Source organism: Aspergillus welwitschiae (genome assembly GCF_003344945.1).
Source record: "Aspergillus welwitschiae strain CBS 139.54b unplaced genomic scaffold BDQ94scaffold_17, whole genome shotgun sequence".
NCBI classification, from domain to species: Eukaryota; Fungi; Ascomycota; class Eurotiomycetes; order Eurotiales; family Aspergillaceae; genus Aspergillus; species Aspergillus welwitschiae.
In genome coordinates this window covers 239228-264786 of record NW_020798711.1, presented here as the reverse complement: position 1 = coordinate 264786, position 25559 = coordinate 239228, and the positions used below count along the sequence as shown (strand labels likewise).

The 25559-nt window shown below is 50.6% G+C and overlaps 9 protein-coding genes across 9 annotated transcripts; 4 read left to right on the top strand and 5 right to left on the bottom strand.

Annotated features, from left to right (window-relative positions):
* Positions 1–342: 342 nt before the first annotated feature.
* On the bottom strand, positions 343–2751 carry BDQ94DRAFT_178968 (HET-domain-containing protein). The gene has a single exon (XM_026773259.1). It carries the CDS (start codon positions 2695–2697, stop codon positions 490–492), a length of 2208 nt encoding a protein of 735 aa, XP_026625978.1. The 5' UTR covers positions 2698–2751; the 3' UTR covers positions 343–489.
* Positions 2752–3495: 744 nt separating this feature from the next.
* Positions 3496–4967, bottom strand: BDQ94DRAFT_178964 (flavin monoamine oxidase family protein; the record flags this gene model as incomplete). The annotated part of the gene is made up of 1 exon (XM_026773258.1): positions 3496–4967. One exon carries the CDS (start codon positions 4965–4967, stop codon positions 3525–3527), a length of 1443 nt encoding a protein of 480 aa, XP_026625977.1. The 3' UTR covers positions 3496–3524.
* Positions 4968–5196: 229 nt separating this feature from the next.
* Positions 5197–7726, bottom strand: BDQ94DRAFT_144204 (catalase/peroxidase). Its single transcript, XM_026766413.1, has one exon. It carries the CDS (start codon positions 7568–7570, stop codon positions 5282–5284), a length of 2289 nt encoding a protein of 762 aa, XP_026625976.1. The 5' UTR covers positions 7571–7726; the 3' UTR covers positions 5197–5281.
* A 42-nt stretch (positions 7727–7768) lies between these two features.
* BDQ94DRAFT_144203 (uncharacterized protein) lies at positions 7769–8378 on the bottom strand. The gene has a single exon (XM_026766412.1). It carries the CDS (start codon positions 8288–8290, stop codon positions 8120–8122), a length of 171 nt encoding a protein of 56 aa, XP_026625975.1. The 5' UTR covers positions 8291–8378; the 3' UTR covers positions 7769–8119.
* Positions 8379–9104: 726 nt separating this feature from the next.
* Positions 9105–11691, top strand: BDQ94DRAFT_35859 (catalase-like domain-containing protein). Its single transcript, XM_026775572.1, has 5 exons — positions 9105–9420; positions 9480–9705; positions 9769–10184; positions 10239–10403; positions 10453–11691. Exons 1-5 carry the CDS (start codon positions 9127–9129, stop codon positions 11542–11544), a joined length of 2193 nt encoding a protein of 730 aa, XP_026625974.1. The 5' UTR covers positions 9105–9126; the 3' UTR covers positions 11545–11691.
* A 305-nt stretch (positions 11692–11996) lies between these two features.
* BDQ94DRAFT_178961 (MDR family MFS transporter) lies at positions 11997–13881 on the top strand (the record flags this gene model as incomplete). The annotated part of the gene is made up of 2 exons (XM_026773257.1): positions 11997–12699; positions 12752–13881. The coding sequence occupies exons 1-2, from the start codon at positions 12018–12020 to the stop codon at positions 13879–13881; spliced, it is 1812 nt and encodes a 603-aa protein (XP_026625973.1). The 5' UTR covers positions 11997–12017.
* Positions 13882–14226: 345 nt separating this feature from the next.
* BDQ94DRAFT_178958 (SET domain-containing protein) lies at positions 14227–16465 on the bottom strand (the record flags this gene model as incomplete). The annotated part of the gene is made up of 7 exons (XM_026773256.1): positions 14227–14618; positions 14718–15279; positions 15330–15556; positions 15603–15647; positions 15695–16060; positions 16114–16185; positions 16238–16465. The coding sequence occupies 7 exons, from the start codon at positions 16463–16465 to the stop codon at positions 14280–14282; spliced, it is 1839 nt and encodes a 612-aa protein (XP_026625972.1). The 3' UTR covers positions 14227–14279.
* Positions 16466–16961: 496 nt separating this feature from the next.
* BDQ94DRAFT_178956 (anion exchange family protein) lies at positions 16962–18929 on the top strand (the record flags this gene model as incomplete). Its single annotated transcript, XM_026773255.1, has 6 exons — positions 16962–17167; positions 17219–17574; positions 17627–17802; positions 17856–18059; positions 18123–18266; positions 18324–18929. The coding sequence occupies 6 exons, from the start codon at positions 16962–16964 to the stop codon at positions 18927–18929; spliced, it is 1692 nt and encodes a 563-aa protein (XP_026625971.1).
* A 3437-nt stretch (positions 18930–22366) lies between these two features.
* BDQ94DRAFT_159681 (S53 family peptidase) lies at positions 22367–24755 on the top strand (the record flags this gene model as incomplete). Its single annotated transcript, XM_026769107.1, has 9 exons — positions 22367–22575; positions 22621–22884; positions 22936–23467; positions 23511–23707; positions 23759–23896; positions 23951–24127; positions 24179–24354; positions 24424–24598; positions 24683–24755. 9 exons carry the CDS (start codon positions 22367–22369, stop codon positions 24753–24755), a joined length of 1941 nt encoding a protein of 646 aa, XP_026625970.1.
* Between the last annotated feature and the right edge of the window lie 804 nt (positions 24756–25559).

The following is a 25559-nucleotide window of genomic DNA, read 5'->3' as shown; positions in this document are numbered from 1 at the left end:
GGAGGGGGGTGTTGGGGTTCATGTGAGTGCTGTTGGGAGGGGGGGGAGGAGAGGTGATACTGGTGATGGGGATGGGAGGGGAAACAGGGATGAGGGGGTTGGGAGGGGATCTAATGATACAGAGAGGGATCTTTTGGATAGACAGCCGGGTAGTGTGGTTGAGTTAAAGGTGTATAGACAGGTGTCGGAGGGTGAGGTATGATCTTTGTACTATAGTGCTGGCACGCAATAACTTTGGTTAGTCCAAGTGCATATATGCTCATTGTTAATATTGTCCTGTTAAGATCATATTTTCCGATGCTTATCGTTTCCTCAAAGGCAAAGATATCTCACTATAGTATCAAAGGCTATCGATGTTATTCAAGGTTGATAGACATCTACTGTGCAGCTCAAAAATAAAAAACAAAAAACAAAAAATAGAAAATAATAAGATGAAAATGAAAAGGAAAAGAAAAGAACAGCTAGAAGATTATTAGACAAGATCGGTGTTCAATCTTCATGATAGGCTCCCTCTTCACCAGCAAGAGAGAGGAGAGTCTTGGATGGTATACATTTGCAGATCATGTACAGCAAGAACACCTTTATGATACTCCTCGAACGTGAGTACTTCATAAGTCTGACGTAAATTCCGCGTAAGTCAGAGGGGTTGTTCAGTAGCAAATAGATTGTTGAAACAACTGCTGCGAAGCTTGATGTATTAGCCAGAGCTGTCCGAAGAATTTTGTGAACGACAAGTGCAAGACGAAGTTGATAGCTGGTAGTCGTCAGGCAGCGTTCATAGGAAATAATATGTGATACTACCGGCGTGGTCAGTGAAACAAACAACTTGACTGAGAGGTCAAAGGGAAAGGTAAAGAACAAAGGTAAAAGCGCAAGCAGTCGAAGAAAGTGTAGACCTTGGTCACACAAAAAATCGAGCCAATTTCTATGAGCAGTCTCCATGAGTGGATCAGGTATCAACGCCCGGTGTAGCAGACGTATCCAGTATTTCAGATTATGTATCTCTAGACCAGTCTCTTTTCTGCCAAGGGGCTCGGGTAGGATATCGATGATGTGAAGGGCCCCCCGAAACATGGTCTGTGTTCTCATATTGATGGAATACGGGATCGAGAACTCTGTTGCTAAATCTTGATGTCTCAATGCATCCTCTAAGTCCTCGAATGTTGGACTGTCATTATGCGGAGGAGGAAGGAACAGGTAAGGTATGACGGTATCCTCTCCATCGGGGCCGTACCTCCGGCGGGGCTTTATCACCCTCACAGCCAATATGAAACAAAGGCCACTGCCACCCATGTCCTGAAGCGAAACAAAAACATTGTTGTTTTTATATTTAGGGTCTTTTACGGATTTCGTAAAAATAAGCCTTGACTTAGGCTGCCGGCCTGAATTAGATGGAAGTATTTCGACTATTCGAAGATTGGGCGGAAGGCTTCCGATAACGACAGAATAGCCAGGGCGATTCATGAGGCCTGCATAGGTTGCAAAAGTATCAGGGAAAATATAGATCTGAGCACGCGGCCATCTAAACCAGGCCGCATGATCGGCCACGTAGTTCCCTCGTTTCGATCGGCAGTAGGTATCGTGAATCTTCCGTAATGGCACGGCTATTAGCCTAGTAGGGTCTGTTTTCGTTTGGCACTGAAGGAGAGCGAAGCAGCCATCCCAGAGCTGAAGGATTGGCAGTTCTATACCTAGGCCCTTATTGGTCATTGCAAAAGGAGGGGTCGGCTTCTTGACATCACATGGAACTATGTCTCCACAACCTCGAAATGCCGCTGGGGACTCTGCGAGGATCCCGGAAATGTCTAGATCATCTAGTTCCATCGCCCCGGAAGATTCTGGGGGAATTGCATAGTCTGTGAAAGAAGACACTATTCTCTGGAGAAAGGCCTGAGATATAGACCATGGTCGTTTATGACTCAAGTCATGGTCGGGTGTTCTGAAGCTCCACGCGAACAACGACTGATCATCCGAGTGTTTGATGATCTCTTGTTGTAGACTTCGAAAGGCATAGGTCCCCTCTCCATACAGCAGGGGCATGTTAACTTGAAGAATACCCAGCAAGCAATATGACATATCTTCTGGTCGAGTCGTTTCACGATTCGATGCCCAGCTTATTCTTTCGGCGATACTTGTTGATATCAGATTGTAATCCAGTATTTTGTAATGAGACCTGACTTCTAAGAATGAGCGACTGATGCCGGTGACTTTGCCAATAAGATGAGCAACCCTCTCCCTGCGAAAAAGGAAGGACCAATCCTGAGCCAGAAAAGTAAGCCTCGATGGCGCGATTAGCTCCTGAAGAGTCCATCCTCGAGTGAACCATCGACTTTGACAAAAGGCAGTTTTACAAGCCTCGTCATCAAATGTCGGGGGCACGTCTGCGAGGTAGGCATAGCACACCTCGGACTGTGCATACCATGCCATCATAGAGTTAATGGCTTCAGAAAGCTCGACACTGTTGGTCTTATCTATGCAGCAAGTATCGACCCATACGTAATATATGCATTCCTGAAGAGCTCGTTCGCATGAATGCTCGATTTTAGCATACCCTTTTCTTTCAGTGACGGTTGAGGTTTGCATGTCCTGAAAGGAGACTTCATCCTTTCCCCAGGTATGCGACAGGATGGCGTATTTGGGAATCTCATGGCCCACGAATTCCTCTAATTTGAGGGTTTTGGCATTCAGGAGACGCATTGCCGCTCTATTGTAGTTGATAGGGGTGGTTTGTCAAGCGCTCCAAAAGAGAGTAATATTGGGTGAATCTCAAGACACATGACTGCTCGAATTTCAGCTCAGCTGTCAGGCTGATATGTGGTGGGGCTGCGCTTTAGTTTGCGGTGGGTCTGACGGGCATTCTTTTGCTATGATTTGACACGGAGCCGCTCGGGCTACCACAATGGCCAGCTGGCGCCTCATCGAACAGATCGCCGGAGCAATGAGATTGGAGCAGCACCTTGCGGACTTCGTTCAGTTCATAGGGGTGACTTTCGGGTTCCTGCACTTGTACGGAGTAGTTTCTCATAAGTAGAGTCATGTGACTCGGTGGTCGGAACTGCCGTTTGCGGATAGCTCGCATGTAGTTGGAAGCTTCAGTCCTACTATGATATACAACGTATGAGTACTTAGTGCTGGTTCTCATTAAATTGACAAACATACTAGTAGTGATGGGGTGTAGGAGCAATGGCTTTGTTTGGGATTAAACATTGGATGAATCTGGAAATACATATCTTTGCGGAAAACGAGTCGTAGTATGTGGGTTTCGGAGATTGCACACAATGTTTTGTCTTTCATCATCTCAGTACTAATGGTATCACGATGCCGGTGATATAGTATTCACACCGATTAGCGTAGATAAATTTGACGATATAAAGCGCATAATATCCCTTGGCCGTCTACCCACGCCGTCCCCAAATCAGGAGTGCTGAGCAACTGCATTTGCCGCCAAGTAATTCCATATGAGTGACAATCTTTCTTATGATGAAACCTAATGCCCTCTTAACAACTAAACTAAGAATGCCCAGTCACTGCAACGATCTCAACACCTCCGCCGCCACACGTTCCCCGGACCGAACAGCCCCATCCATATACCCAGTCCAGTAGAAGGACGCCTCCGTCCCAGCAAAGTAAATCCCATCCACCGACTCCCTAATCTGCACCCCATAATCAGTGAGCACACTAGGAGGCGCATACGCGACCGGTCCACCGCGAGAATACTCCTCCCAGTCCCAACGCTGAACGATCACACGGTCGGGATGCGCAGCTTGTGGACCAAACATACCCACGAAGCTGTCAATGACTGCTGCTTCAATCTCTGTCTCGTTCATCTTGTCCACTCGTCTCATTTCGTCCCCGACAATGAACCCCATGATAGCCCCAAAGGATGCATCAGCCGGGGTGTTGTCGAACGTGATGCGGAGAATGCCTGTATCAGCCAGCGCTTGCGCATTCCCCCCCTGTTCACGCCACCAAGGGGTGGGATAGATGGCAATTGCTTTGCCGATTGAGCCCATGCCCATGCGCTGAGTGAGTTGGTCTCGTGCTGGGGGGAGGGGCGGGTCGTACGAGATGCGTGCAGCCATGGGTGGGGACATTGCAACGACGACTCGCTTTGCGCTGATTCGGGTCCCATTTGAGATGACCATGTATCGTCCGTTGTTATGCTGGACTCTCTGAACAGGACTGCGGAGGTGGATGTTCTCTGCTCCCAATCTGTCTGCCAATCTCAACGCTATCAGCTGTGTCCCACCGACTATGCGACTCTCTTGTGCTCCTCCGACCACATCAATAAGCCGATCCAGAGTTCCCACCTCAGTCTCATTCCCACTGGCCGCGATATAAGCGAGCATATAAAGCAGCGACGGCTCATTAGCCTCGGTAGCCAAGATCCCAGTAACGAATGTATTGAGGAGAAACCTCGCATCAGACAATGTAAGCTGCGAGGCGAGAAAGGTCTCCAGAGTCATAGTGTCCCATATAGAGGCGTTGGGATGGTCCCATGGTGCCTGCACATCGATTTCGGCGGCGAGGGCATTCAGTTGCTGCTGGAGTGTGAAGACCTCGATTAATGCCTCAGTGGGCAAGGGAGGAAGGCTACCACTACCCAATTCACAGGGATAGTTGGTAATCGTACCGTTTCTTAGTAGAGTGCAGTTTCCCGTGTTATAGGTCGGATAGGTAGTCAAACCGAGCTCAGCAGCAAGTGCCAGAACCCGGTCCTGCGTTGGACCCACAAACTCGGCCCCAACTTCCTCTACAATACCGCCTGGAAGTTCGACGTTCAGGACACGGCCTCCGACGCGATCGCGGGCTTCCAGTATAGCAAAAGACCTGCCGGCGGCGGCGAGGTCCTTGGCGGCGGAAAGGCCGGATAAGCCTGCGCCGATGATTGCAACGTCCACTTCGGAGACGGGGAAGGCTGCTGTGGTGAGGATAAGACAGAGTAGAGAAAGGAGTTGAAGAGCCATGGCTTTGGGATTCACGATCATCTATTCAGGGAAGTTGAGTATTGTCTCTCAAGGACACAGACCCAGTAAGTCTCCCGAGAGCTCGACTATATACTCCGAGGATGGCTTGTGACGTGCAAGATTGGAAACCCGCCGGGGACAACAGTCTCCTCGGGAAGGCGCACCTGTGCAACCTCCGGATGGGAGTAGCTCTACAGGGCACTCACTTGAAATGATACTTGGACAACTGTGAGAACTATATTTTAAATTCCATTCATTACACTATTTCATTACTCATCCTAGCTAAATCAATTTGAACCGAATGCAAGCACTATTCACAGCTTGGAGCGCGCAATGCCCGAGCCCTTCAGGTCAAACCGGTCCAGATTCATGACCTTATCCCAAGCGGAAACAAAGTCCTTGACAAACTTTTCCTGTCCATCCGAGCTTCCATAAACCTCTGCCAAAGCGCGCAGCTCAGCATGCGATCCGAAGACCAGATCTGCCCGTGTCGCCGTCCACTTCGGCTGACCCGTCTTACGATCCGTACCCTCATAGAGATCGCGACCGCCATCCTTAGCCTTCCAGGCCGTGTTCATGTCAAGGACGTTGGTGAAGAAGTCATTGGTCAAGCGGCCAGGAGAGGAGGTGAAGACACCATGCTTCGAACCATCGTAGTTGGTGTTCAGAACGCGCAAGCCACCCACCAGGACGGTCATTTCGGGCGCAGTCAGCGTCAACAGGTGTGCCTTGTCGACGAGATAGTGTTCGGCGCGGACGCGAGACGAGGACTTTCCGTAGTTGCGGAATCCGTCGGCCACAGGCTCAAGGTGGGAGAAAGATTCCACTTCCGTCTGTTCTTGGCTGGCGTCCATGCGGCCAGGAGTGAATGGAACGGTGATGGTCTGGCCGGCCTCTTGAGCGGCCTTTTCGACGGCTGCGCAACCGGCCAGGACGATGAGATCAGCGAGGGAGATCTTCTTTCCGGTGGAAGAAACCCGATCATTGAAATACTTCTGGATCTTCTCGAGCGCAGACAGGGTCTCCTCCAGCCATGGTTGGTTGTTGACCTCCCACTGGCGCTGGGGTGCCAGGCGGATGCGGGCCCCGTTCGCACCACCGCGCTTGTCGGTACCGCGGAAGGTGGACGCGGAGGCCCAGGCGGTGGACACAAAATTGGACTTGTTCAAACCAGTGTCAAGGATAGTGCGTTTCAGAGCAGCGATGTCGTTGGCATCAACCAGAGTGTGGTTAACAGCGGGGATAGGGTCCTGCCAGATCAGGTCCTCGGTGGGTGCCTCAGGCCCGATGTACCGGGTTCGGGGACCCATGTCGCGGTGAAGGAGCTTGAACCAAGCGCGAGAGAAAGCATCGGCGAACTCGTCAGGGTGGTCCAGGAAGCGCCGGGCGATCTTCTCGTAGGCGGGGTCGTAACGGAGCGACAAATCGGTGGTCAGCATCTTAGGGAGGTGCTTCTTGGAAGGGTCATAGGCATCGGGGATGATGGCCTCGGTGTTCTTGGCCTGCCACTGGTTGGCGCCCCCAGGACTCTTGGTGAGCTCCCAGTCGAAGCGGAACAAGTATTCGAGGAATGCATGGCTCCACTTGGTCGGAGTCTTGGTCCAGGTCACTTCGATACCGCTAGTGATGGTGTGTGGCCCTTTGCCGGACTGGTAGCGGTTGGACCATCCCAACCCTTGGTTTTCGAGACCAGCAGCAGCGGGTTCGACATCGACATTCTCGGATGAGGCAGCACCGTGTGTCTTGCCGAAACTGTGGCCACCAGCGATCAGAGCGACCGTCTCCTCGTCGTTCATACCCATGCGACCGAAGGTGGTGCGGATGTCGCGCGCGGCGGCAACCGGGTCTGGGTTGCCATCGGGACCCTCGGGGTTAACGTAAATCAAGCCCATGTGCGAAGCAGCCAGAGGCTTCTCCAGGTCGCGGGTGTGAATGTTGCGATGGGGTGGTTCATCCCCAGAGAGTGCACCATGCTTGGTGACGCCCGGGAAGCCGTCGGAGTAACGTACATCGTTACCCATCCAGGTCGACTCTCCGCCCCAGTAGACCGACTCGTCCGCCTCCCATGTATCTGCACGGCCACCGGAGAATCCATATGTCTTGAAGCCCATCGACTCCAGGGCCACATTACCGGCCAGCAGCATCAGGTCCGCCCAGGAAATCTTTGCTCCGTACTTCTGCTTGATGGGCCAAAGCAAGCGACGAGCCTTGTCCAAGCTAGCATTATCAGGCCAGCTGTTAAGAGGAGCGAACCGTTGTTGACCCTGACCACCACCACCGCGGCCATCGAAGACCCGGTAGGTACCGGCACTGTGCCAGGCCATGCGGATGAACAAGCCGCCATAGTGACCGAAATCAGCAGGCCACCAGTCCTGTGAGTCGGTCATCAAGGCATGAAGGTCTTTTTTGAGGGCATAGTAGTCGAGGCTGTTGAAAGCGGCGGTGTAGTCGAAGTCCCGCTCGAAAGGGTTGGATGCCGGAGCGTGCTGGCGAAGGATGCCCAAGTTCAACTGGTCAGGCCACCAGTCGGTGTTACGGGTGCCTCCACCAGCAACGTTGGCGTTAGACCTGCTTTGGCTAAAAGGACACTTAGCCTCGGCCATGGTTGGATGTTGGATGTGGAATATGCGGAGATGTGATATCTATGGCAGATGTCTGATGGATGGATGATACTCAGACAAGGATGGTGATGATGATAATGATGGTGCCACGATAGACTTTCCAGTCACTACTCCCTGCCGGTCCCTGGGATGCACCTTATATAGGCTTTCCCCCTCTCTGCACTTTCCCCTCATCACCCCCTCCCTGGCTGGCCCGAAATGGCCCGGTCACACGCCCTCGTAGCACCCGGACTGCGGCAGCTCAAAGTCGCCGGATTACTCACCCCGCAAGGATCTGCAAATCCGGGGAGGTGCTTGGTCATCGGCTGCTGAGTCAAGGGATTGTAGCTAGAACGATTGGAGAATTGAGGAAGTCTGGGTGGTGCCAGAGATGCAGTGCTGCAAGTGACTAAGAGTGGCAAGTGCGGGGAGAGAGCCAGCCAGCATCGAGGAACTTCCTCTGCTCTGCAATTAAGCGAGCCAGATTGGTGCATTGGTGAAGGACCGTGCGACCCTCGCGCAGTCACGGTAGATGCCTTCAGGCTGGCCGTATTACAAAGGAGGTTTAGTGAAGGAACACCCGTGGCGAGTTACTGCATAACTCATCACTAACCCTGGGAGAAAACGATGAATAATGTATGCTACTAATGAAGGCAACCCCCACTGCTTCCAGACCCGATCACGTGAGCGGATGATGACCTGATCGGCTTTGTCTCTTGTCATCTGGCATCGGCGATCCTCCCACCCTCGATGACGCACCAGGTTCAAGGCATGGGATGATGGCCGATTAATAACTGAAAGAGGTCCAGAGCCCAGAAACCTCAGAAACATCGTTCGCAACATGTAGATAAGAGTGTTTGGGAAGCTGGTCTGGCAGTGGAACCAACGGAACGATCCAGATTCTGGGGATTACCAAGCAGCCGCACCAATCGGGCCACCAGCCCTAACCTCTTGAAACCAAGTCAGTGGAGATGATGATGTCCATCGGCTTGGCTTCTTACCAAGCAGCGCGTGTCCAGAACCGCTTGCTGAAGTAACCCACGCCTAACCCACGGCCTTGGCATGCCTGCAAGCCACCCGCTCAGCACTCTACTATTCGGCTTTGCAGCAGGCACAGCGCTAATCCTCCCAAACTAGTATGACGCGAAGTCGTTGGTAACCTATAGAAATCCCATGTGCTAACTCAACGTGGGTGTACTTTCCGATTAGCCTCATGCACAAGGTACCTGTTCTTGTCACCGAGTGCCTGTTTGTCACTTGTTGTGGTGATCTTGAGCACATCGCGTTCCTCTCGTCTCATCACATCGAGTGATCAACATTGCATGACCCTAGTGGAGCCCCTTCGTCTCCCAACAGGAGGGTCCGGATTACCAAGTCCCGACACCGTTTGGCTGTAATTCGACTCAAATTCTGGATTCGTAGCTTAACTAAGACGCGTGGTCTGTTAACCGGCCTCGCCATGGATGCCGATATAAGGACCCCAGGGGGACTCCCCCCCTGGTGACTCTCGTCGGAAGATCGCAGCACTCTGAATTCTCCTAGTCTTCGTTTACTCCGCCATGCGTCATTTCTGGCTTTTGCCAGCTGTTGCTGGTATCGCTGGGGCTCAATGCCCCTACCTGTCGGGTGAAATGAGTTTCACCCAGGAGCAGGACAATGCTGGCGATACCATTGAGGTCACGGAGCAGCCCATTGACAACACTCTGTATGTCAATGACACCGGTAGCTACATGACTACCGACTTTGGCACTCCGGTCTCCGACCAGACCAGTCTCAAGGCCGGACCCCGTGGTCCTACCCTGTTGGAGGACTTTATCTTCCGTCAGAAGCTTCAGCGGTTCGACCATGAGCGTGTAAGTACAGGAACTGCTGCAGTATGTAACAACAATTTGACCAACTGGTTTCCAATTAGGTCCCCGAGCGCGTCGTCCACGCCCGTGGTGCCGGTGCATATGGTACTTTCAAATCCTACGCCGACTGGTCGAACGTCACGGCTGCCGATTTCTTGAGTGCCAATGACAAGGAGACCCCTATGTTCTGTCGCTTCTCTACTGTGGTCGGTTTCCGTGGTAGTGTTGACACTGCGCGTGATGTTCACGGTCACGCTTGTCGGTTCTACACTGACGAGGGTAACTATGGTATGCTTGATATGGACGCCCAACAATAATCCAATACATGCTAACAGATAATGTCTCGACTAGACATCGTCGGTATCAACTTCGCCCCCTTCTTCATCCAGGACGCCATCCAGTTCCCCGATCTTGTCCACGCCATCAAGCCCATGCCCAACAATGAGATCCCCCAGGCCGCTACTGCACACACTTCCGCTTGGGACTTCTTCAGCCAGCAGAGCACTGCCCTCCACAGTGCCTTGTGGCTGATGTCTGGTAACGGTATTCCTCGTTCTTTCCGCCACATGAACGGCTACGGAGTCCACAGCTTCCGCTTTGTCGCTGCCAATGGCACTTCCAAGGTGGTTCGCTACCGCTGGAAGTCCCAGCAGGGTGTTGCCAGTCTGGTGTGGGATGAAGCTCAGGCCGCTGCTGGTAAGAACAGTGATTACCACCGCCAGGATCTGTACAATGCGATCGCCAATGGCCACTACCCGAAATACGAGGTCAGCCAACCCCTTGATGTCTATCGATAGAGCCTTTTGCTGACAATCCCCTAGCTCCAAGCCCAGATCATGGATGAGGCTGACATGCTTCGTTTCGGCTTCGACCTTCTGGATCCCACCAAGTTGGTCCCCGAGGAGGTTGTCCCTTACACTCCCCTCGGAATGATGGAGCTCAACGCCAACCCCACCAACTACTTTGCTGAAGTTGAGCAGGCTGGTGTATGTATCCCCAGTTCAAACAATGCCAGACATAAACTAACCTCTGCAGTTCCAACCCGGTCACGTCGTTCCTGGCATTGACTTCACCGATGACCCCCTGCTGCAAGGTCGTCTCTTCTCCTACTTGGACACCCAGTTGACCCGTCACGGCGGTCCCAACTTCGAGCAAATCCCCGTCAACCGTCCTCGCAAGCCCGTTCACAACAACAACCGTGACGGCTTCGGCCAGCAGCAGATCCCCACCAACAACTGGGCCTACACCCCCAACAGCATGAGCAACGGTTACCCCATGCAAGCCAACCAGACCCAGGGTCATGGTTTCTTCACCGCTCCCTACCGCTACGCTTCCGGCCATCTCGTCCGCCAAACCAGCCCGACCTTCAATGACCACTGGTCCCAGCCCGCCATGTTCTGGAACTCTTTGATCCCCGCTGAGCAGCAGATGGTTGTCAATGCCATTGTCTTCGAGAACTCCAAGGTTAATAGCCCCCACGTTCGCAAGAACGTTGTCAACCAGCTGAACATGGTCAACAACAACCTTGCCGTCCGTGTCGCTCGTGGTCTTGGTCTCGATGAGCCCTCCCCCAACCCGACCTACTACACCTCCAACAAGACCTCCAACGTCGGTACCTTCGGCAAGCCCCTCCTCAGCATCGAGGGTCTGCAGGTCGGCTTCCTGGCCTCGAACTCCCACCCCGAATCCATCAAGCAGGGCCAGGCCATGGCCGCGCAGTTCTCTGCCGCTGGCGTTGACCTGAACATTGTCACCGAGGCCTACGCCGATGGTGTCAACACCACCTACGCCCTGTCTGATGCCATCGACTTTGACGCCCTCATCATCGCCGATGGTGTGCAGAGCCTCTTTGCCTCCCCCGCTCTCGCTAACCAGATGAACTCTACCGCCACTTCTACTCTCTACCCTCCTGCCAGACCTTTCCAGATCCTGGTCGATTCTTTCAGGTACGGTAAGCCCGTGGCTGCTGTCGGCAGTGGCAGTGTTGCGCTCAAGAACGCTGGTATTGATTCCTCCCGCTCTGGTGTGTACACTGGCTCGAGCGAGACGACGGAGAAGATCGCCAAGGAGGTCTTGGAGGGACTCTACACTTTCCGTTTTGTGGACCGGTTTGCGCTGGATGAGTAAGGGTATCACGTTTGTACTTGTACTCACGTTCATCGTTTGTGATGATACATCAATTGATCGATAGATATTTTGTGAGATAGATAGAGTATACTAGAGTGTACATATCTCTACTGATGAGGTGTTGTGTTGCTGCAACACATATTTATGAATCTATATATTCTTTTCTTTGTGAAATTTATCTTTCTATATAATCAGCAATCGTTAACTCTTCCAAACCTATAGATACCGATCACCTAACCAACTTGGAATAACAACTGAAAACATCGATATGTTCGCCCAAGTAAAGCTACTTGAACTTCTACATCTATGCTGTGCTGGAATCCCTCCTTCATAAGTCCAGAATAAACAAAGAAGGATTCCGATCCTTGCTCGTTCGCCCGTCGACACGTGATTAACTGCTTTTATTTAACCACAAAATTCCATAGCTCTAACCTGAACCAGTCAAGATCCCTCGATCATCTTTACTGTATGCCATGGCATCCGCAACAGAGACTCAAGAGATCGAAATCGCGCCTGTATCCACCACCCAGAACAACACCATTGGCCCCGATATCTCAACCAACTCCAGCACCCGCAAGCCACCACCGTCCACAGTTAACAATGAACAATGTGATGATTCTGTCCCCACCCCCAATCAAACAGCCAACACCATTAACAACAAAACAACCATAACATGCACAATGCTCTCCCTGTGCCTCTCCGTGCTTCTATCCGCCCTCGACCTTACAATCATCACCACTGCTATCCCTTCCATAGTAGGTACCTTCAACTCCGCCACCGGCTACACCTGGATTGGCGGCGCCTACACCCTCGCCTACGCCGCTGTAACACCCATCTGGGGAACCGTCGCCGACATATGGGGCCGGAAGCCCGTCATTTTAATTGCCATGGCTGTCTTCCTTGGGGGTAGTCTGCTATGCGCGCTAGCACCGTCTATGGACGTCCTGCTCGCTGGTCGGGTGTTTCAGGGTCTAGGTGGCTCCGGAATGGGGATTATGGTTAATGTCATCATAAGTGATTTGTTTTCACTACGAGACAGGGGGCTCTACCTTGCCATCACTTCGTTAGTATGGGCTGTCGGAAGTGCTGTCGGTCCTGTGCTGGGAGGCGTCTTTGCGACAAAGCTCAGTTGGCGATGGTGTTTCTGGATCAACTGTAAGACCACACCCACCATTCCACCCATAGCGTACTCACTGATTAATCGCAGTACCCATCGGCGCCATCTCCTTCACCGTCCTCCTTCTCTACCTCCACGTCCCCAACCCCCGAACCCCCCTAACAACAGGCCTCAAAGCCATCGACTGGACCGGCATCCTCCTAATCGTCGGCTCCGCACTCATGATCCTCCTCGCCCTCGACCTAGGCGATGTAATCTATCCCTGGTCCTCAGCGACCATAATCTGCCTGATAATATTCGGCATCCTATGCATGGGTCTCTTCGGAGTGAACGAATACAAACTCGCGCGCAACCCCGTCATCCCATTCTGGCTCTTCTCTTCTCCTACAAAAGCAGCCCCTTATATCGTCTTCGCGTGTAACAACTACGTCTTTATTGGGCTGGCATATTACTTGCCATTATATGCACAGTCAGTGCTCGGCGCAAGCGCATTAACCTCAGGCCTCTACCTCCTCCCACTAATAGTCTCCTGCGCACTAGCTGCAGCAGCAGCGGGGGTATACATGCAACAGACGGGACGGTACATACCGGTCATGTACATCGCGCAGATACTCCTCATGCTAGGCACTGGTCTCTTAATCGACCTCCGCTTCGAGACCTCACTTACCCGTCTTATCATCTTCCAAACACTCGCTGGAATCGGAGTAGGCATGAACATTGAGGCACCCATCCTAGCCGCCCAGGCAGCTACCACCGTCCGGGACACCGCCGCAGTCACGGCGACGATGGGATTTGTCCGCTCGCTTGCCACTGCGATAGCGGTAGTTGTTGGGGGCGTGGTATTCCAGAATGAGATGACGTCTGCTAATGGTGCACTGACTGATAGACTTGGTGGGGATACTGCATTAGCGAAAGAGTTCAATGGGGACCTTGCGGCGTCAAATGTGGAGCGGATTGGTGCTCTCAAGGAGAGTGAACAGATCATTGTGAGGGAGACGTACTTTCAGGCTCTGCGAATGGTCTGGGTTATGTATGTTGCTTTTGCGGGGTTGGCGTCGGTGATTACGCTGTTTGTGAGGGCTCATGACTTGAGGAGGGAGAATGAGGGTGCCGTGTTGGGGGTGGAGAGGGGGCGGGGGGGTAGTCGGTTAGAGGATCCAGGGAGCGAAGTAAATGTGGAGGTGGAGATGGAAGGTATGCGTGGTAGGAGTCGGACTTGAAATGTGAACCTAGCGGAAGATCGTACACTTCGACTTGCTTTGGCACGGTTCTTCAGATCGGGAGCCACTTTGAAAGCCCTAAGCGGCAATTAATGGACCAGCTTACCTTCCTCATAAAGTAGTATTCTGCATTCTCCGAACACATATAAACCGCTATGCTGAAGATGTATATACAAGGCGTGTTAGAGCCTTGACCTGCAGTGTGACCTTGCACAGGCTGATTTGGGAGGGGACTGCACAACACCCTAGTAGCGTCGAGGGGGGCGATAGCTGCGGAGCAAACATTTCGGACAAATCAACATTTTTCGTATCTAGCCATCGCTTCGGAACCCGAACACCAGAAAACCCGCCCAAGCCTAGATTTTACAAACCTGGGACTATATACCAGATAGTAACAGTCATCCCTCCCTCCCAGCAAACCGACAACACGACTCTCCACAAAGACATTTCTTACTTAACTGGCGCCAATAATTATCCGAATAGTCGACAGTGATTTCGGTTCCTGCTAAAATGCCCCGTGAGACTACTATAATGCGCTCCATGCCTCGCCAGTAGAACCTCTGGAATTGGCTGTTCGGCCGACAGGAGTGGTTGATAAATCGGGTGAAATTGCCCATCTGCCCCTGATATATTTGGTATGTTCGACCGCGCGAACCACCTAGCATCACGTCTACTCCTTCTATGCCGTTTGTGATGAGGCCTGTGAATTCGCCTATTACTGTTCCGCGATCGAAGTTCTACTTCTGCGTCAGTAAACTGTCAGGGAAAGGCACGCACGGTGCTAGGGAAAAGCGAATGGAAATCACGAATCCTAGTAAAGGAAATGGTTAACTCACACAGCGCGCAATAACGCCATTATTCTTGCCAGTCGACGTACGAAAGACCTGAACTGGCACCGGATGACGAACGCCACCGAATAACGCCGGGAAACACAGGCACTGGTTCTTCTCAATCTCGTCTGACTGTCTTTCCTTGCATACGAGACACACATCGGGGTCTAGTTCTGGTACCCGACGTGGATCATGGGTTCCAAAATGAGCACGGTCTAGTACACACTCTTCAATGAACTGGTACTGGAATCCCTGAGGAAGGTCAAGATGCTCGTATGTCGAAGCTAGAGGACTAGCAGGACCCTCTGACATATTTACCCACTCATGCGGATGGCCATGATAGACACTCGACGTATCCTGTCTAATGACCTGTAGGAGGTCCCTCCATCCCGGGTGAAGAGTATCAGCTGCTACCTCGAAGCTGGATCGGAGATGGCGTAGACGGGTAAATAGTCCCTCGCCGAATTCTGTGCGATATTTGCAGAATCGGTAGATGCCAGTACTCGCGAATATCAGGCAGGCCCAACCGCCTGTATCTTTGATTTCTTTGTAACCGCGCCAGATTGCCCTACATGGGTGTCAATAATGCACTCTGTCAATGGGAGGCGGAAGCTGTACATTCGATTACGGAGATCCTTTTCCTTCCAGTTTAGAACCACGCAAGCCTCCTTAAGAACCATCATTCGCGCATCTGTTGTCGAAAGATGAGGTTTCTCAAGTCGAACGACGGCAACACGTGCTTCGAAACATTCTACCCAATATGCTTGGACGATCATTTCCAGAGCACGAGAGGACTGGCTTTGATTGTAGTATTTCAGGCATAATGTATTTATCTCGCGGAATACCTGTTCATGTCAGCCAAGTCCGAGTTAGTGTCACCGGAACACCTACCTCGAGACTAACACCAGTGCGGATATCCGTGTTTGATTGTATGATCTGTTTTTCTTAGTGTCTGAAACAGTACTTTCCGTGAGATGCCATACCGAAGGAAGTCGGCTAAGTTTCACAGGCGAATGCAGTTGTCGCCAGATCCCTGCTATAAGCTTGTCGGCTGAAGTCGGTCCCAGCACAGGTAATGAATACTCCTGCCGTGGGTTCTTCCGTTGCGGAAACCGGGTGTCACTGTGGACCTGTCGTACAGATGGCTTGGTTCCACTAGAATCGGCAGCGGCTTCCAAATCTAAGCTTTCGTATTCATGATCTCTTGACTCATCTGGCTGAATGGTTGTCGCCTTTGCTGGTCGAAGCGCGCTTAGGGTCTTGCGCCGCTTGTGAGGATGGCTCTGAGCATTGCTATTACCACGGCAGCCGTTCGAGTCAGAGCTGATAGTAGCATATTCTGTATTAATCTGTGTAGTCCGTTACTTATCTCATTATATTTTCAGCCTTCTAGTTAACCTACTGTAGAGTCAGGCGTTGAAACGGGAGTGGGTGGCAACGGCACTGCCTGCCCACTTCGAAGATCAATGTATCCCTAGGCAAAGTTAGCGTGAATCCTGAACCGTAGATTGAATTGATATAAATACCAAGACCATGTCACTTGTCTGCTTAGACGTCGTCACGTCAGTGACTATTGATGCTTCAATTCGAAGGTGGAGCTGTGGGTAGTCATTTTCCTTCTCACTTGCACTCTTCTGTTTGCTATCCAGGCTGTCCCGGACAGCATGTACGGCTGACTGAAGATGTGCTGGGAAAGATGGATTTTGAAGAATGCTGGACAATTGTGAGATCAGCGATGGTGCCATATAGTCCATTATATTTCATCAATAGCTTATTATTGAGGATATTGAGAGGATACGACTATCAAATGGTCTTTACTCGGCTATCGGCTGACCTCGGGGATGCCAAGAAGGGCAGATTCTGCTCGGGCAGAATGCTGACTAAGTTTATCGCCCATCACTCAGCCCAGGTACCCAAGATTGTCCTTTGGTTTAGCAAGATAGGCAGATCCTTAATAGTTAATGTATAAGATGGATGGGCTCAAGAGTAGGAAAACTTGCAGATAGACCTTGCTTTTTGCAGGGGGGCGAGCAGGATGTTGTGGAAACGCATCATCCAGGGGGAGTTGACCGTCCACCCCAACATGAGAATTTACCACTTCTGCCCTACAGAATCGGCTAGGTCGGTTGGGAAATGTGTAGAAGCGAAAGGGATTTTAGGTCTGGTCCAAGCCCCAATCACTTCCATTATAAATTAGAGAAACACCTTACCTACCGTTCCTTACCTATACAAGACACACATTAACCGACCATGCCCGACACTAAGTACCTCGGTGGACAGAGTCCATATACCTACTCCTATGACAACCGGACGGGATGGAGACGCTTTCGTATGCTGAATCCATGCAGAGGCATGTATCACGATGTCCGTCGACGACTACCCTACTACTGGAGTGATATTCGAGATGCGCTCACCTATCGAACCATCGCAAGTACAATTCGCATATACTTCATCAAGTAGGCCCCTGAATAGACCACTTTGGTGTTGTCCTTACTGAAAATATCCAGTATTCTCCCTGCTATCGCCTACACCTTGGATATGTATCGCCGAACCGGAGAGTTCTATGGCATCAACGAAGCGCTGTTTTCCTCTGCTCTCGCGGCTATGGTTTTCAGCGTCTTGGGCGCACAACCACTTACTATTGTTGGTATCACAGGACTAATATCGCTGTTCAACTATACCATATATGATATCATAGTCATCTATGAGCCGGCTATATATGCCAACTTCATGTGCTGGACTGCTATCTGGGCAGCGATCTTTCATTGGATTGTTGCCGTGTGCAACCTCTGCGATTATATGCGCTATATCACGGACTTTTCATCTGAATCGTTTGGTGCGTATGTTGGAATCATCTATTGCAGTAAGTCAGGAACGGTATACCTTCTTGCAGGGACGGCTACTAAGTCGAGTAGTAAAGGGAGTCGAAGAGCTGGTGAATGAGTTCACTGTCTACGGTCCAACCGCAGGCTTCATGAGCTGCATGATTGCTATACTGTATTTCTTCACAATATACAGCCTAGAATTGGTAGGATCCAGCACGATTTGTCGACCATGGCTTCGTGAACTACTTGCAGATTATGCTTATGTGGTAGGGGTTACCTCCTTTCTACTCCTGTAAACCTCTGACTCACTATCCACCAGATCGGAACAATCTTCTGGGTAGGATTCGCGCATATCCCCGGAAACCTCAAAGAGACTGGCATTTCATTCGTGCCTATAAGTCGGGCATTCTATCCAACACAGCCGCGTGGCTGGCTGGTTCACTTCTGGGAACTGGAGACAAAATGGGTCTTTGCAGCCTTACCTTTCGGATTCTTGGTCATGCTGCTCTTCTATTATGACCATGTAAGTAATTCCCCAGTCAATGCGAATGTTACTTCCCCTTAGTGACATACTAACATCGAACAGAACGTTAGCAGTCTCGGCGCTCAAGGCCGGCAATACCCCCTGAAAAAGCCAGCCGGATTTCACTGGGACTTCTTCCTGCTCGGATGCACCACTTTCATCGCCGGCATCACCGGCATCCCGATGCCCAACGGCCTCGTCCCACAGGTACAATCCCCAACTTTCAAGCACACAAACTCCATACTTACATACCCACCAATCCAGGCACCCGTCCACACCACCTCCCTAACCATCACCGAAACGACCCTTCACATCATCCCTATCTCAGACTCAGAGTCCGAGAGCACCGAACTCCGCCAACCCATCATTACCCCGACAGTCGTAATCGAGCAACGCATCTCCCACTTCCTAATGGGTCTCGCCATTATTGGCACCATGACTGGACCTCTGCTGATAGTCCTACACACTATGCCCGCCGCCGTGTTCGCAGGTGTCTTCTTCATTGTAGGCTGGGGGTCCATAGAATCGAACGGTATCCTGCACAAGGTCATCTTTCTCCTTCGTGAGGATCGATTCATCCCGCGGAATGAGAATTTACTCCGCGTTCCGAAGCGGAAGATTGTGCTTTATGTGATGTGCCAGGTTGTTGGGGTTGCCGCGTGCGTGGCGATCTCGCAGACTATCGCGGCAATTGGATTCCCGATTTTGATTATTGGGTTGATTCCCTTCCGGGTGTGGGTTATCCCGAGGTGGTTTGGGGTGGAGGAGTTGGGGGTGTTGGATGGGTTGACGGCGGATGGGGAGGCGGTTTTGTGTAGTTTGGGGGGTCCGCCTAGGTTTCCTGAGGAGAAGCAGAAGGATAGGAAGTGAAGAGGAGGTTGCTTTGCTAGAAGGGTTGAATTCGTGTGTTTATGGTCCACTATAGTGTTTGTCAAGACGTGATAGGTTGGATGATACCAATAGCGATGTCTGGGTGCAAAAGGAGAAATTTGTGCCTGTCAACATTCGGCATAGATGTAGCAATGAATCTGAAATATATATTGTTGCCACCTGCGTGTCCCTTCTGCCACGAGTTGACTATTTTTCATGAGCCAGAACATAAGCTCATATAGTTGAGGGGTTTCATACCAACTCCATTACTGCCGGAGCCAATTGTCGTCCAGGAACGATTTCGCAGGGCTTTGACCAGGGCAATACAGTTGGGGACACTAATCGAGATAGTAGAGACCGAACCCTCCAGAACAGTTCTGTACCCATATTGCACAAAGTACCATGTGAGATCCTGGCTCATCATGGGGTTGAGCTGAACTACCGCAACGAGACGGCCAAGCGAAAACACAACGACAGAGGAACACAAGGACAGAGTAAGCCATCATGAAGGCGACAAGGAGGTATATACGGCGCTCGACACGGGCCTGTAAGCCCGAGATCATGGACACCGGGAGCAACAAAACCTAGAAGTCAACCGTGCATTAGCAGCCTTGGACAAATACCATTGGAATCGGGCGATGCATGTTCCTGGTAATGCATTGTTCTTTGGCGGACCGACTGAACCATCGAAGAAAAAGGTTGCCACGTAGAGGTAGCGGGCGCCGGCCATGAGGTACCCTGGGTTAGTTGCGACCACTACCTCAGTATGATAACTGAGACCGTTGTGTCTTCACGCCACCACAAGGGAAGGGACGACTAATTCCTTTAGCTGGGGAGTATTACAAGGCAATCGGGAACGTGTAATACTTTCTTTGTATATAGAAGCACGCATACTAATGCGATGGGAATGAAGGAATCATCCCACCATAAGTCTTGATGGTGAATAAATTTACTGATGACCCGAAGCCCCGTAAAAAGGGTTGTGAGGACGATTAGGATGATGGATGTGATCAAGATTCCTTCTCCGCAATCGGGAGTACCCTTGGGGATGTCTAGCGCCATGGAGAGAACAGTCAAAGAAATCTTATATGACCAGTTTTAACAGTGTGACCAGAAGGGTCAGAGAGCAAAAAAAAAAAAGAAAAAAGAAAAAAAAGAAAAGGTTACTGGGGACCCGTAATAACCAATGTTGTATGACCTGACCGCGTTGAAAGAGAGGGGAAGGGAGAGGCGCTGAGGGGCTGGGTGGAGAACCCCTAAAGCACCATGCCAACACTAATGCAAGGAACATTAGGGCTCAGAGGGCATGTTATCAAGCTTCAAGGTGGTTTTATCCGCCAATCCTTGTCTGTACTGCATGAAACAGCCCCTGTGAAACGAGATTAACAAACAATTATGAACACATTTTCATTCCTCTTTTCCCTCAGCCTTCTCGGCACCTCGCTCCTGGCTGCTGCCGCATACAATTGTGTATGGCCCTAATACCCTTGTACCATCTCATTTATCAAGCTAAGAGCTTTTGTTTTAGGGAACGAATCAAAAGTTCTCTCGCTGTGGCTTATCCTGGCCTGCAACATGTTCTGAACCGAACCCTACCTCCTGTTTGCTTGTATGCACCCCAGGGTGTGAATGTAAAGATGGATATGTCTGGAACAATGTAGGTTATACGGCACTACTGTTAGGTATAATCTCAGCTAACATCGCTCCAGGCTCATGAGTGTGTTCTTCCAAAAGACTGTTGTGATGTGCGGCTGTCAACTTCGATACTAGCATAGTTACACCACTACAACCAGGCGTGATCGATAGAAAATTCAGACATGTTTGAACTTGTTTGTAATTGCGATAGACAACATTACGATGCGCCTTGTGGTAGTAAGAGTAATATTATCGAGACCAAGTACAATTACACCCTGTGATCTCTCATTCACGTCCTACACGGTAGGCTCCATAATCTTGTTCTCAATGCAGGAGCTAAATTGCTAATATACTAATGAGGTGCTCCCGTGAGTCAGGGGTGCCACAAGCGTAAAATAGTAGTATGCATTGCTTGGATGCTAGAGCAGAAAAAAATCTACGAACCACGCTATGAACATGCCTCCCCGTCGGACTCATTTTCCGAGGAATGCCTGCAAGCATCTACCTGTCTGAGTCATACTTCTCTACCACCCGCACAAGCCGAATTTTAGCGAGTATAACTAAGGTAGGAAGAGCCTTTACAGCTCGCCCGCTGTATCTTGTCTATCGTAGCCAAGAACATGGCCACATTGTGTTCTCGTTGATTGTCGTGAGGCTAAGTTGCATGTGCGTCTTAGCGTGAACTTTCCCTACTGAAATCCTATTTCAAATGACTAGAATAAATGTTCGAATCTATTTGACATTTTCAGGTGTTATGGTGACTGTACTTTCTTATATTCATTTTACACTTTGAAGGATTGAACATACTTTGATAAAAGAATTTTAAGCTCTAATAGAAGATCGCTTGGACATTCTCCTTTGTGACCGGAACAGTTACTCTTGCCACGCACTTTTATCCACAGTCCACCTCCCGAGCTGTTGCCAGGCAGCAAAAAGTGGCGCCAAAACCGGCCTAGACTACGGCGGTCTCAAAAATCAAGATCTGCCCGATGCCCGCCAATGCCCGCCGGACTAGAGCAGAAATGGAAGGTGACTTAATTGTAAGTCTGTTGATAATACACCGTAATACCCATTTCGATGCTAAGTGTCCGGGAAGCATTTCTAGGTTTCTCGTGCAGATGGGTAGATGGTGGATAGGAATCACTATGCTCATAACATACATACAAGCTATGCGTCCTTTAACCCTCCCAATGGCTCTTTCCCTTCCACAAAATGACATCCAATTTTACTAGCAAATTTCGGGCTTGATCCTCCGTTATCGCTTGCGCATTAGATGACTTCCTATTTTCGGCTAAGTCTTCCTTCCGATAAGAATGAATAGCGGTTGAACCCGTCAAGCGGGCAGCCAACATAGATTGATCTGCAAGTGGCCGGGTTTGCTAAGCTGGTTAGGGCTGTGTGTGATGGTTCTTATCCCGTGCAGGCACAGATACCCCTCTCTGCTTAATTAACCACCCGTCAGGTGTCCGCACTTACATGGCGCCATTAATGTCTAAAAGCAAGACATTAATTCATCCTTCACCAATCAATGGCCATCATTGGTTGCAATGACGGATAAGATACATTTAGTTACATAACTATATATCGACCATGGTCTGATAAGGGTCCGTTCTCCTCACGGAAGTGAGACGTTGCTAGTTCCCGTGCCCTAACATGAATTGGATGCCGAAAGGATGCAACCCCGTCGGAGAGTATACGGAGATGCGTCGGAGTCTATTTCATTATAAATATCAGGGTAGCAGTATGTGATGCTCACAGTACTCTTGCACTGAAGCAGGGTACAGACGGGATAAGGAGTCAGAATGAAGTTCTTCTCGACAATCTGCAGTTTGACCCTTGCGGCCTCTGCGTTGGCCTTGCCAACTTCCGACCATGTTATTCATGAGAAGCGATCTGGTACCCCATCTCGATGGGAGAAGATCAGTCGGGTCAATGGTACTGAGCATGTCTTGGTGCGCATCGGTCTGACGCAGAACAATCTTGATCGAGCCTATGAGTATCTCATGAGCGTGTATGTTGCTTCCTTACCCCTATATTGTTCCGACTGACTAGTCAGGTCTGATTCCGTGTCGCCTAACTACGGCAAATTCTGGACTCCAGAAGAGGTGCACAGTACCTTTGCGCCGTCGAATGAGACTGTCAACGCTGTGCGCAACTGGCTTGTTGAATCCGGCGTGGATGAGTCTCGCTTGGTTCACACCAAAAACCAAGGCTGGATTGTGTTTGATGCAACCACCAAAGAAGCGGAAAATCTCCTCCACACCAAGTATTACCACTACACTGACCGGATTTCTGGCTTCAAGACACTCGCAGCAGAAGAGTATGTCTCCCATTCATTCTCAGAGATATAGTATACTAACAAGACGATCAGGTACCGCGTCCCCCAGAAGATCCAACAACACATCGACTTCGTTAAACCCGGCGTTCTTCTCCCATTGACCTCCAAGGGACCATCCGCCAAGCACACCAAGAAGTACAAACCCTTGAAGCAGACATCAGTCAACGCCACGTCTCTCACCACGTGCGACGAGGTCATCACTCCAGCTTGTGTCGCCGCTCTGTACAAGATCCCTCACGCAAGCGGCAACGTCAGTGCAAGCAACTCGCTTGGGATCTTCGAAGAAGGAGACTACTACGCCCAGGAAGATCTGGATCTCTTTTTCCGCAATTTCACCCCGTACATTCCGAAGGGAACACACCCTAAGCCGGCATTTATCGATGGAGCCTCAGCGCCCGTGAGCGTTGCTGATGCTGGTGCGGAGTCGGATTTGGACTTTCAGCTTGCGTATCCAATTGTTTACCCTCAGACCATCACGCTGTATCAGACAGATGACTATGACTATGCGAGTGGGGAGGTTGAGACTGATGGATTCTTTAACACCTTTCTTGATGCTGTTGATGGGGTAAGTTGGCCTCTGGAATTTTAGGATTTAGCTAATGTCTCAGTCATACTGCACCTACTGTGCCTATGGGGAATGCGGAGACAGCCCGACTCTCGATCCCACTTATCCAGACAACTCCACCGGAGGGTACAAGGGACAGTTGATGTGCGGTGTTTATAAGCCCACGAATGTCATCTCTGTCTCTTATGGCGGCCAGGAGGCGGACCTCCCGGCTTACTATCAGCAGCGACAATGCAATGAGTATGCCATCCCCACCTCTGTTTATACAGCCCGAATTAACAACAGGAATAGATTCCTCAAGCTCGGTCTCCAGGGAATTTCCATCCTCTTCGCCTCTGGCGATGACGGCGTGGCAGGGCCCCCAGGCGACGACTCGACTAACGGGTGTCTCGGAAATGGAACCATCTTCAGTCCTGCGTTCCCCAATTCGTATGTTTTCTTCTCTTGCAATATTCTTGCAACAACCACATCTAACTTCTCTAGTTGCCCCTGGGTGACTAATGTCGGAGCCACCAAACTCTACCCCGGAAAGACCATCGCAGACGGGGAAAGCGCCGTCGTCGACCCGGCCGGCCACCCCTACTCGGTCGCATTCTCCTCTGGTGGTGGCTTCAGCAACATCTATACTATTCCAGACTATCAAGCCGAAGCAGTAGCAGAGTACGTGCTTTCCTACCATCCTATACGCGCAATCTAACAAACTCCATTCAGATACTTCAAAAAGCACAACCCACCCTATCCTTACTACGAAGGCAACGCCAGCTTCGGCAAAAACGGCGGTGTCTACAACCGTCTTGGACGCGGGTACCCCGACGTGGCAGCGAACGGCGACAACATCGCCGAGTACAACGCGGGAGAATTCATCCTTGAGGGTGGAACTAGTGCTAGTACGTTACTACCCTACTACATCCACCCAACTCCGTTACATTTCAATTACTAATGACAATAACTAAAAGGTACCCCGATCTTCTCCTCCGTGATTAACCGCATCATCGAGAAGCGCATCGCGGCAGGAAAGGGCCCACTAGGCTTCCTGAACCCGGTTCTGTATCGGAATGCGTGGGCGTTGAATGATATTACGAATGGGTCGAATCCGGGTTGTGGAACGGAGGGGTTCTATACTGCTCCTGGGTATGTATTCCCTTTCGTTCTTTTATTTCTTTATTACCATGCTTCGATATATGGAGCCATGCTAACAATCGGTGAACAAAATAGATGGGATCCCGTCACCGGTCTCGGAACGCCAAACTTCCCGAAATTGCTGGACGTGTTCCTGAACCTACCGTAACGGGGGATTTCACACGGCTCGGAAGAAAAAGAAAATGTGAGGCAAGATCAATAACCGATTAGCAATGTGAGACATCTCTTTAGTGAACCCCGCAGTGGTAGGTCACATCCCGTGCATCCTGCAGTCTGCAGCTTATCGTGTCACCGGGGTTCCGGCGCAGGTCCGTCGGGGATGTTCGTGCCAAGATGTGTGGTCCTGATCCTGATGCTTACTTTTCTTATCGGGGCTATATTGGCACAGCCCAATTGTCTGGCGTTTTTGATAATCTGGAAAGCAGAGAACACTTTGTATATCGCTCATTTGATGCTACATGTGGAAGTGATCAACTTAGGCCGGGCTGTGTTGTTAAGGGGTTCTAAGTTAGTGACTGCACCTGTGCTTAGGGCAGCCCTCTTCAAGTAGAAGCTGTAGAAAAACATTAATTATAAATGGTCAATTGAACTTTCTAGGAGACTACTTCTACGCAGAAAATCCAGGGTCGAATGCACGGTCGCGAAGTCCTCACTTAGACAGATCTGAAGTTGTAGCCGAGGTGTTGAATTTCGATTGCATAGCATGGTCAAAATCCGCATGCAAAAAAATAAATTCACTACTTGGAAACCACAGCAGTTCAGCACAAAGAATCATGTAGAAACGTATTTGCCTGCTAATACTTCTTTCACGTAACCCCCCTTCATAGATCTATTGCGAGGGCCTCGCTGAAGGTCGATGGTGGGATAATTGATAGAGGCACTAAAACCTACCTTCTATCATATTCAGTGCCAAGAAAGAGAGAGGCAATGAACACCATGAGAACTAGGTCTT

Bases quoted from the DNA above. Each gene is read 5' to 3' on its own strand.
- BDQ94DRAFT_178968 (XM_026773259.1), bottom strand. From the start codon at position 2,697: ATGCGTCTCCTGAATGCCAAAACCCTCAAATTAGAGGAATTCGTGGGC.
- BDQ94DRAFT_144204 (XM_026766413.1), bottom strand. From the start codon at position 7,570: ATGGCCGAGGCTAAGTGTCCTTTTAGCCAAAGCAGGTCTAACGCCAAC.
- BDQ94DRAFT_144203 (XM_026766412.1), bottom strand. From the start codon at position 8,290: ATGACAAGAGACAAAGCCGATCAGGTCATCATCCGCTCACGTGATCGG.
- BDQ94DRAFT_35859 (XM_026775572.1), top strand. From the start codon at position 9,127: ATGCGTCATTTCTGGCTTTTGCCAGCTGTTGCTGGTATCGCTGGGGCT. The intron at 9,706-9,768 runs GTATGCTTGATA...TGTCTCGACTAG, and splicing joins CACTGACGAGGGTAACTATG to ACATCGTCGGTATCAACTTC. The intron at 10,185-10,238 runs GTCAGCCAACCC...ACAATCCCCTAG, and splicing joins GCCACTACCCGAAATACGAG to CTCCAAGCCCAGATCATGGA.